Source organism: Zingiber officinale, chromosome 7B (genome assembly GCF_018446385.1).
Source record: "Zingiber officinale cultivar Zhangliang chromosome 7B, Zo_v1.1, whole genome shotgun sequence".
Taxonomy (NCBI): domain Eukaryota; kingdom Viridiplantae; phylum Streptophyta; class Magnoliopsida; order Zingiberales; family Zingiberaceae; genus Zingiber; species Zingiber officinale.
In genome coordinates, this window is record NC_055999.1 from 114,804,725 (window position 1) to 114,817,658 (window position 12,934).

Sequence of the window (12,934 nt, forward strand, 5' to 3'; positions counted from 1 at the left end):
GATAGTATAATCCCCCCTTTGGAGATCAGTCTCCTCCTCTTGAAATGATAGCATAATCCCCCCTCTCTATATCAGTCTCCTCCCCTTACCTTATAAGGAAAAGTCCAAAAACACTCACCCTTAAAGAGAAGGGAGAAGTCTAAAAAAATCATCCTTAAAAAAAATGTTATTAAAGAAACATTAAAGGATATGTTTGTAACCGTCATGTCCTTTAATATTAGTAAATGTTGTACGTCGGAAACTCGAAAGGTTGACAGCTCAATGATTCGGTTGGTCGGAAGGTAGATCAATTTGGAGGTCGAGAAGATAGACAACTTGATGGGTCGGCAAATTGAATCAGCTCGGAAGTTAGGAGATTATTGATATGTTACGTGGAAGTCATATTGACTAAGTATTGAAGAGCGCCACATGATCCATATATTGATCGAAACTTAATCCTGCCACATAACTTCTTTATTGCCTAGGTCAAGGATCACCATCACATGTAATCATCGCATGTACCTTAGTTACTTCTGTATCATCCCCATTGGCATAACTAGGATGGTAAATGGATAATTCTTTGCCACATAAGGTCTTAGAGTTGAATCAACTCTCAGGTTATCTCTGTACCCTGTGTAACTCAACCTCCCATCTACTTACTTCCTTAGACATCATAATTTACCTCCTTCATATTAATGTTAGAATAAACGAGCAAAGACACTAGGACTAGCATTTCACCTTTACATAACATAACTTACCACTTAGTTACTTCTCTATCAATCATCACATGATAAAAGATGATTTCCTCATCCCAATACTTCCATTAATCCATCCCTAAATTAATATAGAAAAAATAAATCATAAATAATTATAATCATTAATACAAATGATGAAAATATAAAAACAAATATATTCAGATGTACCAAATTCATATAATAATATCCTATATTTCAATGCTTGTATCATTTTGAAAGGACTTTCCTATCAGTCTATCATGATTTATTTGATTTATTTTGCTCCGTGATAATTCTTGAACGGACTGATGGGGCACGGGGACAAGCATATTAATCGCCCTTTGCCCAAGGGAAGTAAACAAGACTGAGAGGAGGAAGGAGCCGGCCGACTGCGGCAGCAATTAATCCAAACATCCTGCTGCCACGTGGCTATCACATGCGTGCCCGCATGAATACGCGGGTCGTCCGGATGCCTTTGTCCTGTCCGCTTGATTACTTTGTCCGATCCGATGGATTGCCGCCATGTTCGGAGCTCCCAAGCCGAGCAAGCAACGATGCTCTTGTTCTTAGCTACCGACGGACGAAGCTCCGCTGTCCCTTTAACCTCGCCTCGCGTTTCCCATGGCCTTCGGCTTCGTCACTCTTGAAACTCGATTCGTGTTCATGGTTGCGCTGGAGAGTTGAGAAGCAGAGCTACACGGTCGACCATGGGCTTTTTCGGCCCGAGGCACGCCGTAAAGTCGCCTCCTTTACCCCAGCGGAAGTCCACCACCCTTCGTCGGCTCTTCGACCTCGACTCCCAAATCGACGCCCTGTCGCCGTACCCTCCCGCCGCTCCCTCCGCTGATGCAGAGACCAAACAGCTTCTTTCCGCCATTTCCTACTGCACCACCGCCGTGTTCAACTTCGTCGACCCTGCTGAGTCGCCGGCGCAGCAGGACCTCAAGCGACGGCAGCTGTCGCACGTCCTCAGCGCCGTCCGGGAGATAAAGGCGCTTCCTTTCCTCGACGAAGCTGTCTGGAAGCCGCTCCTCGCCATGCTCGCCGCCAACCTCTTCCGCCCGCTCCCTCCGCCGGCGCACCCCTCTTTGCCGCCGGACCTCCTCGACGAGGACGGCGGCGGCTACGCGATGGCGCTCGCTCCCGATTGGCCCCACCTCCACATCGCGTACGACATCCTCTCCACGGCCGTGGCCGAGGCCGACGAGCGGACGCTCCGCCGCCACATCGACCGCGGGTTCCTCCGCGGCCTCGTCTCGCTGTTCCAGTCGGAGGACCCGCGGGAGCGAGACCGGCTCAAGGTGGTGTACCACCAGCTGTACTCGAAGCTGGCCCCGGACCGCGGGTTCATGCGGAGGCAGATGGTGTGCGCGCTCGCGCACCAGGTGTTCGACGCGGAGCCGCGGCCCTTCGGGACGGCGGAGCTGCTAGAGATCTGGGGCAGCATCATCTGCGGCTTCGCCGTGCCGCTCAAGGAGGAGCACCGCGTGTTCCTAAGCCGCATTCTGGTGCCACTGCACAAGGCCAAGTGCGTCGGCGCGTACCACCGGCAGCTGGCCTACTGCGTAACCCAATTTGTGGCCAAGGAGCCGGGGCTGGGGGAGGTGGTAGCGAAGGGGATCCTACGGCATTGGCCGTCAACAAACTGCCACAAGGAGGTGCTGCTGCTGGAAGAGCTGGAGGAGCTGGTGGAGTCGTCGGACGTCGGCGACTTGCAGAAGGTGGCCGTGCCAATCTGCAACCGTGTAGCCCGCTGCTCCGGCAGCACAAACTCTCAGGTCAATAGCTCCAAAGCATTCTGCCACTTTTGCTCTTAATTAAGCCGATGCGATCTGTTCAGGTGGCAGAGAGAGCTCTGTGCATGTGGAACAACGAGCAATTCGTGAAGATGGCGTCGCGGTGCTGGGAGCAAGTTCTCCCGGCCATCGTGGAATCCGTGGAGAAGAACATCGAGTGGCACTGGAGCAAATCGGTGCAGGAGTTGGCCACCTCGCTGAAGAGAATGCTGGAGGAGGTGGAGCCGGCGCTGTACTCGAGGTTTCTGCTGCAGCTGCAACGCAAGGAGGCAGACATGGCGGAGGAGGAGAGGAAGAGGAAGATGAGGTGGGAGAGACTAGAGATGGCTTAGCTGCTTGCTAAATTGATCGATCGCCGATGCTTGTGAACAATTGCTAAGAATACCACTAATCCTGTCGAGATGAAGGGATGGGACGACTTGGTCAAATAACCACGATCGAACATTTCGTATTCACAGAAGTTAGTTTCGTATATTGGTTAACCTTTGCCTATTAACTTTCTAAAAATATATAGATCCCAACCTCTGATATATTGATAATAAAATTTATTTTTTAGATAAAAAATTTATTATTATATTTTTTTATATTCTCCCTTAAACGAGATATATTTTCGACTTTCTTAAGAATTTTGAGGGCACCTAAGGCTCAGATGGTAAAACATGAAGCCCGTTATTTTTTTTTTCATTTTTTTTTTGTAGAATAAGTATTTTTTTTTTCATTTTTTGTTATTTTACAAATACATCTAATAGAGGAGAAATAAAATAAAAAATATAGAGAAAAAAATGATAAATTTAATTAGTCTCATTGATAATTTTTAGAGTGATTTTTATGAAATTTTTTCATCGATTATCAGAATAAATCGGAAAGTGAACACGACTGTCAGTTCAGAAATTCAATATCTTTTGATTGCATTATTTATTTAGAGAAATTTTTTTATAAATATATTTTAACTGAGAATCCAACTACCAATATTTGGTGACAATCCAAAAGTTCAACCATGACATCATAATCTCAAGAACAATTAAATTGTTTAAATGCCCTATCACGTCACTATAGAAATGAGAGAATTAAATTTGATTTTTTAAAAACTACTAAACATAGTAATCATTCCTCGACACGTTTTGGTGAAGTATTCTATTAAAATTGAATCTAAACTAGCCTAATTAATCAAGATCCAACTAATTATTTTTTTTCAAACTAACTAAATCAACTAAAATTTTCAACAATAATTAAATTAGCTAAATAAATATCAATTAATTCAATTTTTGATAAATTAATCAAACAAATTAATCAATAATAATAAGAAGAGTTTAATTCATAGAAGAAAAGGCTAATCATGTAAAATTCTTATAGGAAAAGATTAAAATTTCTATATTGATAAAACAGAAGATTAAAATTTCTATATTGATAAATAAGACGAGTACAGAATAGTTTTTTTTTTCTTTAAGAGAATATATGAATAAGAACAAAATATTGATTAAGCGAGTAGAAATAACTTCTCCTGATCAAATAATAAGTCGAGAGGAGGGAAGAATGAGCTAGGATTTGGGAAGATTGAAGGAAGAGAAGTGGACACAATGAAATCATCGAATTTGGTGCTGCTTTATCAAGAGGATTGGGAGTCTGAGATATTGTCTTGCAAAAGATGAGAGTAATAGAGACTATTGGTGAAGAATGTAAAGTATTTGATTCAGTTTTTACCGTTTAATCTAATAAATTTTTTTTAAAATTGAATATGAATCGAATAATCCGAATTAATCATCTTTTTTTAAAAAAAAAAAATTTAAAATAATCAGACCGAATTCAACCACTATATTCAATTTAATCGAATTTTTAATCATCCTTATTTCTGGAACCCTACAACAATAACTTGCTCGGTCGAAGTGGAAGACCAAATCCCAGCGAGCGGTCCCGATTGATTGACTCCGGAGTCCACAAAAAATGAACGGTGATGGACCTTGAACTAGGACCCACCAGTTTGCTACCGAATCAAAGCAAAGTTAAATAATTGCAGGGACAATTAAGAAAATATTATGAAATTTTAATAAAATTTCAAATACCGAGTCAAGAAATGGATGATAAATATATATATATATATATATATATATATATTAAAAATATTTTTTTGAAAGGACATCATGTCGGATAAAAAAATTGCTTCTGAAATAATAATAATTAATAATTAATAATTAATAATTACAATTATGATCCCCATGGGAAGAAGCAGAGGAGAATAAACACCAGGCGAGATCCGATCTCCACTTTCCCCTCCCCTCGATTTGTTGATCCCTACTTCGATTCCCAGCCCCAGCTCGTCGATCGGGATCTTCGGGGTCGCTGCGGAACAAACCTTGCGGACCGCGTGCGGACCGCTGACGTGGCAGCTGCCGCGTCATAAGTGAGAAGCCGGTTTCTAAACATCTCTTCCGCAGCCCTAACGCGTCTCGACGTCTCCGCGTGCCTTCTTCTCGCGTCCGCCGCCAGGGGTTCTGCTTTCTTCCGCTGCCCTTCTTCTCGCGTCCGCCGCCAGGGGCTCCTTCCTTCTCGCGTCGTTCGCCAGGAGCAGATCTGACGCCTCCCGCCGACCTCAGCTTCCTCCTTCTCGCGTCGGACGCCACCAGCCCTCGGCGGCCCCCCTCCCCCCTCGCAAGCTCTGCTCGCGGCCCCCCTCCCCCCTCGCAAGCTCTGCTCGCGGCCCCCCCTCACTAGGGTTTCTCTTGTATAATTTCGGCGTGTCGGAAATAACTAGCCCTAAAAGATTCGAGCCAATATAACGCAAATCCGGGATCGATCACTCCCTTTACTAGAACAGTAGCACTGGGTTGGATTCAAAGCTATCCCTCACTTCATCACATTGCTGAGATCCCGTCTTCTCTTCTATTCTACCATCGATTTGAGATTTGGAGGTATCCTTCTTACTTCTGCACCCTCCTTACATTCTCTTATTTTGTTGTTGACTTTTGGTTCCTGCTATCGCTTCCCTATCTTTGTTTATTCCTCGGTTAGGTAATTTTTTCACTTGCGTTTCAGGACTTGTCCATGCAAATTTAGTTTGATCTATAAAATTATTGTTTTTAGTCCTCTGGTATATTTTTGCAACTTAATCTTTCCTTAAGTTTCATGGAACTAGATTTGCAAATGATTTCTCATCCAGGGCTAAATTGTTGGCCGATTCATACAACGGACCTCCCGTTTAATAATGTTTTTTGAGAAGTGCACTGATAGAAGAATTTAGTACAAATTCTTTTTTACTAGACTTGCAATTTCTATTGAAGTTTTTTAACACTTATGCAAATTGTTATTGTTTAGATTAATTTTGTTAAATTTTACTGTTTAGGTTGTTAGTTTCTTTTAACACTTATGCAAAATGTTATTGGTCTTTTCATGTTTAGATCTTTGCATGTGGTTTCTAAAGCAAATGTGTCTTAAATAACTGATCTGCCCATTCAAATGTTCCATATATTGTCACTTGAGTACCATTTAGTTTAATTGATGTTCGATCTTAGCGTTTTGTACAGCTTGACTCATCCAATTAGATTGGATATTATTTTCTTCAAGTAATGTTTTTAATTAAATTTGCAGTTTTTATTTTATAAGAAATCAGTTATGTTTCTTTGTCTAAATATGTATTGTCAGTTATAATGTGAGGGTGCCTAGAAATGGAAGAAAATAGAGCTGATGATCATGAATACATTCCCCAAGTTTCACATGATCGAAAGCCACAAATTGGAATGGAATTCTCATCACTAGAGGATGCATATTCGTTCTACAACCAATATGCACGAGAAGCTGGATTTAGTTCAAGGATGCACACGAGCAAGAAAAATAAGATAACAAATGAAGTAACGTGGAAACAAATTATATGCTTTAAAGAAGGGCATACAGATCTAATGCGGTGGAATAAACATGCAAAAGTTGATCAAATGACAAGGGAAAGAGCACGTGGGTCAGTTAGAACGAGATGTAAGTCAAATATTGCATTTGCCAAGAAACAAACTGGACCTAATTGGGTTGTCAGTAGCTTTATAGAAACCCATAATCATCCACTCGCAACTCCATCAAAGGTGCATTTGCTACGCTCACATCGTAATGTTTCTGCAGCAAAGAAAGCTTTAACACAACAATTTTCAGAGGCTAATGTGCCAACTTGTCAACAAATGCGATTATTAGAGATTGAGTATGGAGGGCCTGAGGGTGTAGGTTGCACAGAAAGAGATATTAGAAATTTTGAAAGAAATCTAAGGGATGAACAAAAGGGTATTGATGCTGAAACACTGATTGAGTTTTTTAAATCTGAGCAAGAGAAGAATTCGGCTTTTTTCTTTGATTACGAGACTGATTCAGATAACAGATTTAGTAGATGCTTTTGGGCTGATCATATATCAAGAAGGGCATACAGTGTATTTGGTGATGCAGTTGTATTTGATACGACATATAACACCAACAGATATGGCTTGATTTTCGCACCATTTGTAGGAGTTAATCATCATCATCAAACAATTCTTTTTGGTTGCGGGTTTCTTAGTGATGAGAAAACTGAGTCATTTGTTTGGTTGCTTACAAAGTTCTTAGAAGCCATGCCTAAAGGTGCACCAAACATTATTATCACTGACCAGGATCCTGCTATGACAAAAGCTATTGCACAGATTTTCCCTCAAACAGCGCATCGATATTGTTTGTGGCATATATTAAATAAATTTCCAGATAAATTAGACCCTTTGACTTTCCGAAACAATTATCAAAATATAAAGAATGTCATTGTAAATTCAGCAACACCTGATGATTTTGAAAAGTCATGGGAAGAAGCTATCAAGTGTGGTAACTTAAAGAATAATGATTGGCTGTCTTTGATGTATGAATTGCGACACAGATGGGTGCCAATATATTTCAGCCATATATTTTGTGCTGGAATGTCAAGTAGTCAAAGATCTGAAGGCTCACATGCATTTTTCAAAAGTTACGTCTCAAATAAGAACTCATTGATGGATTTTATCACCCGTTTTAATAGAGCACTAAGACACCAAAGACACAATGAGTTGGTTGCAAACCATATTGATATGAATGAATATCCTAAGATTAATACAAACTGGCCAATGGAAACTCAAATGGTTAAGGTGTACAAAAAAAAGAAATGATTGGAATTTCAAAGTGAAATGACCGAGAGTCATGGTTATTATGTGCAACATGCATTTACAGGTGTCGACTCAGTGGTTTACCATGTGATGAAATTTCAAAGTGCTTCTTCCTCCAAATCAAGGGTGCTCACGCATGATAAACAAAGGGACTACATATCGTGTAGCTGCACGAAATTCGAGTTTGAGGGCATTCCATGCAGGCATATGTTAGCTTTTTTCCGTATCAACCAAGTGTTTCATTTGCCTGATACATATATACTTAAACGATGGACAAAAGATGCAAAAGTTGGAGCAGTATATGGTTTGGGTGAGCAAAATTTCAGTGATGATCCAGATCCAGAAAGGTTTTTGATGTCGAGACACTCAAGGTTATCCTATAAAGCTTCAGTATTAATTGATGATGCATCTTTAACTAATGAGGGGACAACCTTCTTGGATGAACAATTTGATTGTATATACAATAAAATTCAAGAGATGAACATTAGTAGAACATCCAGTGATAGAAGTCAAAGGAAGAAATCCATGGATGAGGGTCTTGGTATTATTGATCCTTCTTTAGTAAGAACAAAGGGATGTGGGAAGAGGTTGAAATCATCGAAGGAGAAATCAACATCAAATTCGAGGCTATGTCATGGATGTGGACTTCGAGGAGTGTCACATGACAAGCGTAATTGTCCAAATTTACAGCAAGGGTAAGTGTGGATTAATTTTGCTAATTTTACTTGCAAGGACATATTTTTTTTATTACATTTTCTATATATGACAATGTGTTAATTATCAGGTCAACTCAAGATAATTATCATAACAGTGTTGACGACACATATGAACTAGATTTGACATCTATAGCTGGTACTATCAAAGTTTTAATATATTAAATTATAGTGGTTCATTGACAAAATAAAATTAATAATTATTTTTATTGTTACAGGTTCTAACAACATGCGTTAGGATGCATGTAATTATCTATGGTTGGTATTCATCTTTTTCCTTTACTTGTATGTTTGATTGGTTTAGTGCATCTCTTCGTATGGTATGCTTATTATTATTTGGTGGAAATGTTGGTTTCATGTGCCAGTCATGTTTAGTGTCATTATGTTTGATTGGTTTAGTGCAACTATTGTTGTCATTATGTTTAGTGTTGTTATTTGATTGGCTTATTATTGAGATTGACTTTTTAGTGTCTTGTTCATTGGAAACAGTTATCTGCAACTCATGTTTATGGTTTTTATTTGGGGAAGAAGTTCGGCCCAAGTGATCTCAGGTTACACTTAATGAAGGTATATATTCTGTTGCCTCATTTTTACCTTCCCCTCTTCTATCTGCATTGCTTACTTCAAATACCATAACCAAATTGTACAAGAGAGTTTTATTCTTTTATATTCATTGGACATTCTAGTGCACCATTCGTGTAAAGCAAAGGAATAATGTATTTGCTTATGTGTGTTATAACTTTTGATGCGGAGGACAAATGATCTTGAATTGGCACTCTTCTGTTTAGCTTGAGTACCATCAATGATAAACTATTATATGCCACGGGACAGTGCAAGTTTTTTGTTTTTTGAATCCTCCTGAGCAAGAAATAATGAAATGCCATAAACTTGTAGACCCCATAACTCTACTGTTGTTTTTTCTGACAAGTATTTCATAAACAAAAACTCAATGGCAATATATGGTATCATGTATTACAATTGGTAATTGGCTTCTTTTAGTTAAAGAGTGTGTTTCAATATATTCTGTTGCATCATTTTTACCTTCCTCTCTTCTATCTACATTGCTAACTCAATATCATTTTTACCTCTTATACTGTTTAATTTGTTTATCCAATTAGGTTGATATTTTGCTGCGTGGATATCTTGGTTGGAATTCACAGCATGGTGTTCAAGTGCTTGAAAAAGTTTTCCCAAATGTAATTTTGTGTAAGAGCCACAGAAGATAGCAGTTTGGTAATTGAGTTTGCAATGGGAGTGAACTAGGAGTTTATTTTCTGTTGCTTTTTCAAACCGCGCAGGATCTTTATTCTTAATTCTTGTATTATCTGATATCTTAAACTATTGTCTTACTTTTCTCTTCTAATGACTATTTATTGTGAAATATTTTGAAGATATGACATTTATTGTGTTATTGTTGCGTATCACCTAAATAAATTTTTTTATAACTCATAAGATTTTGTACAGCCGGAGTGCTAAACACTAACACTTCTGAGTTAAAATTCTGAAATGTCGCAGTTAAGGTACTTAAGCATGAAAATATTAGAGCCAAGACTAGAACTAGAAAACAACTTTTGAAAAATAATGAACCAGTATGACACCGATTAAGATGTACATTGCTAACTGCCATTAGAAAAAAGACAATAAACTTCTACGATGATAATTATCATAATCGGATGCGGCTCAGCAAAGCTCAAGAGGAAGAAAAAGAATTAGCAGAAGCTTCAGCAAACCGAGAGCTCAGCAGATCATGATCGGTCCGGGAATCGCTTGATCGGTCTGTGGACCGATCAGGCTACGATCAGTGAACTTCTGATCGTTTCCTGATCGGTCTGTGGACCGATCCCCCTCTCCCAGATTTCCTTCTGATCGTTATCTGATCGGTCTACAGACCGATCAGTAATCCTCACAGAGAGGCACTGATCGATTACTGATCGGTCTGGTGACCGATCAGCTAACCAAGGTATCACTGGATCGGTCACCAGACCGATCCAGATGACCACTTAGAGCTTCCCATCAGCCCTAAAGCCTCTCTGAGCTAGAATTCAAAGCGAACTTCCCAACTAGCTGCTGTTCGATCCACGGATCGATCAAGCTTGCCGCGATTCGGTGCCTTGCTGGATCGGTCTGCGGACCGATCCAGCAGAGGCTGGATCGGTCGGCAAGACCGATCCAGTTGTGTCTGGATCGGTCTGCAGACCGATCCAGGCACCTGGAGACGCTGGGATGCCTTCTGTTCGATGCTGGGTCGGTCGGCTGACCGATCCAGGGAGATACAGTAGGCTACTGTATCCATCTGGATCGGTCGGCTGACCGATCCAGGAGAAGAAATTCGATCCAGGTTCTGATAGTCTGAAACGAAATCATAATTTCTGATTTCCAGCACTGATTCGTGCCAAAAATCACATACACAAGCTCTAGATACATGAAAAATACTCTAGCATGTAAATACTAACGTTCTAAACATGATAAACTAAACAAGACATGATAAACTAAATACTCTAGCTACTCGGAAAATTCCGGAAAAATATCTAAAAATTCCAGAAAAATCGTAGCATAATTCTAATATAGTTTTGAGAATTTTCGGGCGTTACAGAACGAGCTACCGAGCCCTCTCTGACAGAGCCCTCTCTGACCAGATGATTCTATCTGTTTTGATATATTCCTACGTGTTTCTATGATCCCATTGGATTCACTGTCCTTTAGTGATTTCAAAGGCATCCTGAAAGAATGAAGTCCACCCATGGTAGTGCTGTGAATCTTTGCTCGGCATCCTCTGTAACTTTATTTATATTTTTCCAGAATAGATATTGTTTCTTGTAATCACACGATATACACTATCATTGGAGTAATATCAGTTGTTCATCAGAAGAATCCTGATCAGAATACAACTGTGATAAATTGACATTCAATCCACTCGGAGACGAATTTATTTTTTACATATATGGTTTTGAAATGCAAGTTAGGTGTGCTTGTATTGCCTGATTATTTCTTCCAAATCTCTATTGGACAATTATAATGCTGCTGAAACATATAATCAAATGCACCAAAAGTAAAGAAGCATCTGGAGGGACTGCAAAACAGCTCATAAAAAAAACATTTGGAGGATGCTATCCACCACCAACAACAATTTTGAAATGAAGAATACAATTTACAATAAGAAGAAATAGTAAGCATAATGATTCTAGATTGCAAAAGGGAGCAAGTATCTGAAGCATACAACAACAACATAGGTTTCACAACATATTAAGATAACATAACATATGTTTTAAATTTGATACACCACTTGCAACAACATTGTTCAACTTGAACTCAGATTAAAAAAAAATAAAACATAACACCAACAATAACAACAACTAGGAATTGGAAAGCTGCTCTATTTTTTTTTTAATGTATCCTTCAACTTAGGTTTTTTTTCAGAGCTCAAAAGTTGTTTGTCCAAGTGGGCTTGAAAAGCTTGTTGTGCCTCCATTCTACTTTTGTATGATTGATGTATGGCGCCTTTAAAACCAATAACTTGACTTGATGCTTCTATCCACGTTTCATAAATACCCGGATTATATCCAACAAATACAACATACGTTTTCCCCTACATAAAAACAATATTCAGAATTTTGTATAAATAAAATATTAGAACTTAAAATAAAATGATTTACCATTCGTTGATAAAAGGAAACGTTGTTTTGTAATTTTCCTGCATAACCGATAGGAAAAACATAATTGACAGTATACATAATTGACAATAGATGACAGTATAACACAGAAGCAAAACAAAGATTCAAATCGTGTTTTAAAATTTACAACAAAAATAACAAATTCATTAATTTAAAGATATTTCAACCACAACAAGATTTGAGGGTTTTTGTTAAAAACATGGCATGGCTCAATTCCCACACACTAATTTTTTTTTGAAAAAAAAATAACCAATTTTCAAATAACTTTTTTCTACTGCAACAAAGTATAAATAATTCTGCTGCGTTGAACCAATTTTGAATCAAACTAGAATCAAGCTCAAGCTTAAAGATAATGAACCGAGGCCGAGCTCAAGCCTCTTATAATTCATCTTGGATTATTCGATTACACCCCTAACAATAAAACAACCTTTATAAGTGAGACAATGATTAAACACTATAACGAATAATTAAAGAATTTAAAATTAAAATCTCAACTACAATGCATTTCAATGGACTTCCATAAATACTTTCCATTTTATTTTAATGATGAACATAAAAAAAACTTCCATAGACCCTAACAAAAAGAATTATCTGACACTCTAACTGTTATCTAGCATTTAAGATTCAAATCCAAAATACGATCCACAAGAAAATATATTCCTCTACAAACCTAAAAACGCTAAACACTCCGAATAAATAATCACTAGCCCATATGAATTTGAAGACATTAATTTCAAAGAATGATAACTCAATTTATAAAAATAAGCTTTTACCGGCAATGAAGGGATACGGAAGCTAGTGAGGACGGCTTGCTGCGATTCTGCACTTCAGATCGACACGATTTTCTGCAGGGAGGGAGGAAGAGGAGGGCTTCTGCGGGGGTCTCTGCGGCGGGTCTCGGCAGCGTTG

The 12,934-nt window shown here is 39.0% G+C and overlaps 1 protein-coding gene across 1 annotated transcript; it reads left to right on the top strand.

The window, feature by feature from the left end:
- The first annotated feature begins 1,182 nt into the window (after positions 1-1,182).
- LOC122007020 (serine/threonine protein phosphatase 2A 57 kDa regulatory subunit B' alpha isoform-like) lies at positions 1,183-2,969 on the top strand. Its single transcript, XM_042562763.1, has 2 exons — positions 1,183-2,491; positions 2,554-2,969. The coding sequence occupies exons 1-2, from the start codon at positions 1,421-1,423 to the stop codon at positions 2,839-2,841; spliced, it is 1,359 nt and encodes a 452-aa protein (XP_042418697.1). The 5' UTR covers positions 1,183-1,420; the 3' UTR covers positions 2,842-2,969.
- Positions 2,970-12,934: the final 9,965 nt, after the last annotated feature.

What these genes read in the sequence shown, in the direction of transcription:
- LOC122007020 (XM_042562763.1), top strand. Translation starts at nt 1,421, where the DNA reads ATGGGCTTTTTCGGCCCGAGGCACGCCGTAAAGTCGCCTCCTTTACCC. An exon ending in CCGGCAGCACAAACTCTCAG is followed by an intron (nt 2,492 to 2,553) that starts GTCAATAGCTCC and finishes CGATCTGTTCAG; the next exon opens with GTGGCAGAGAGAGCTCTGTG.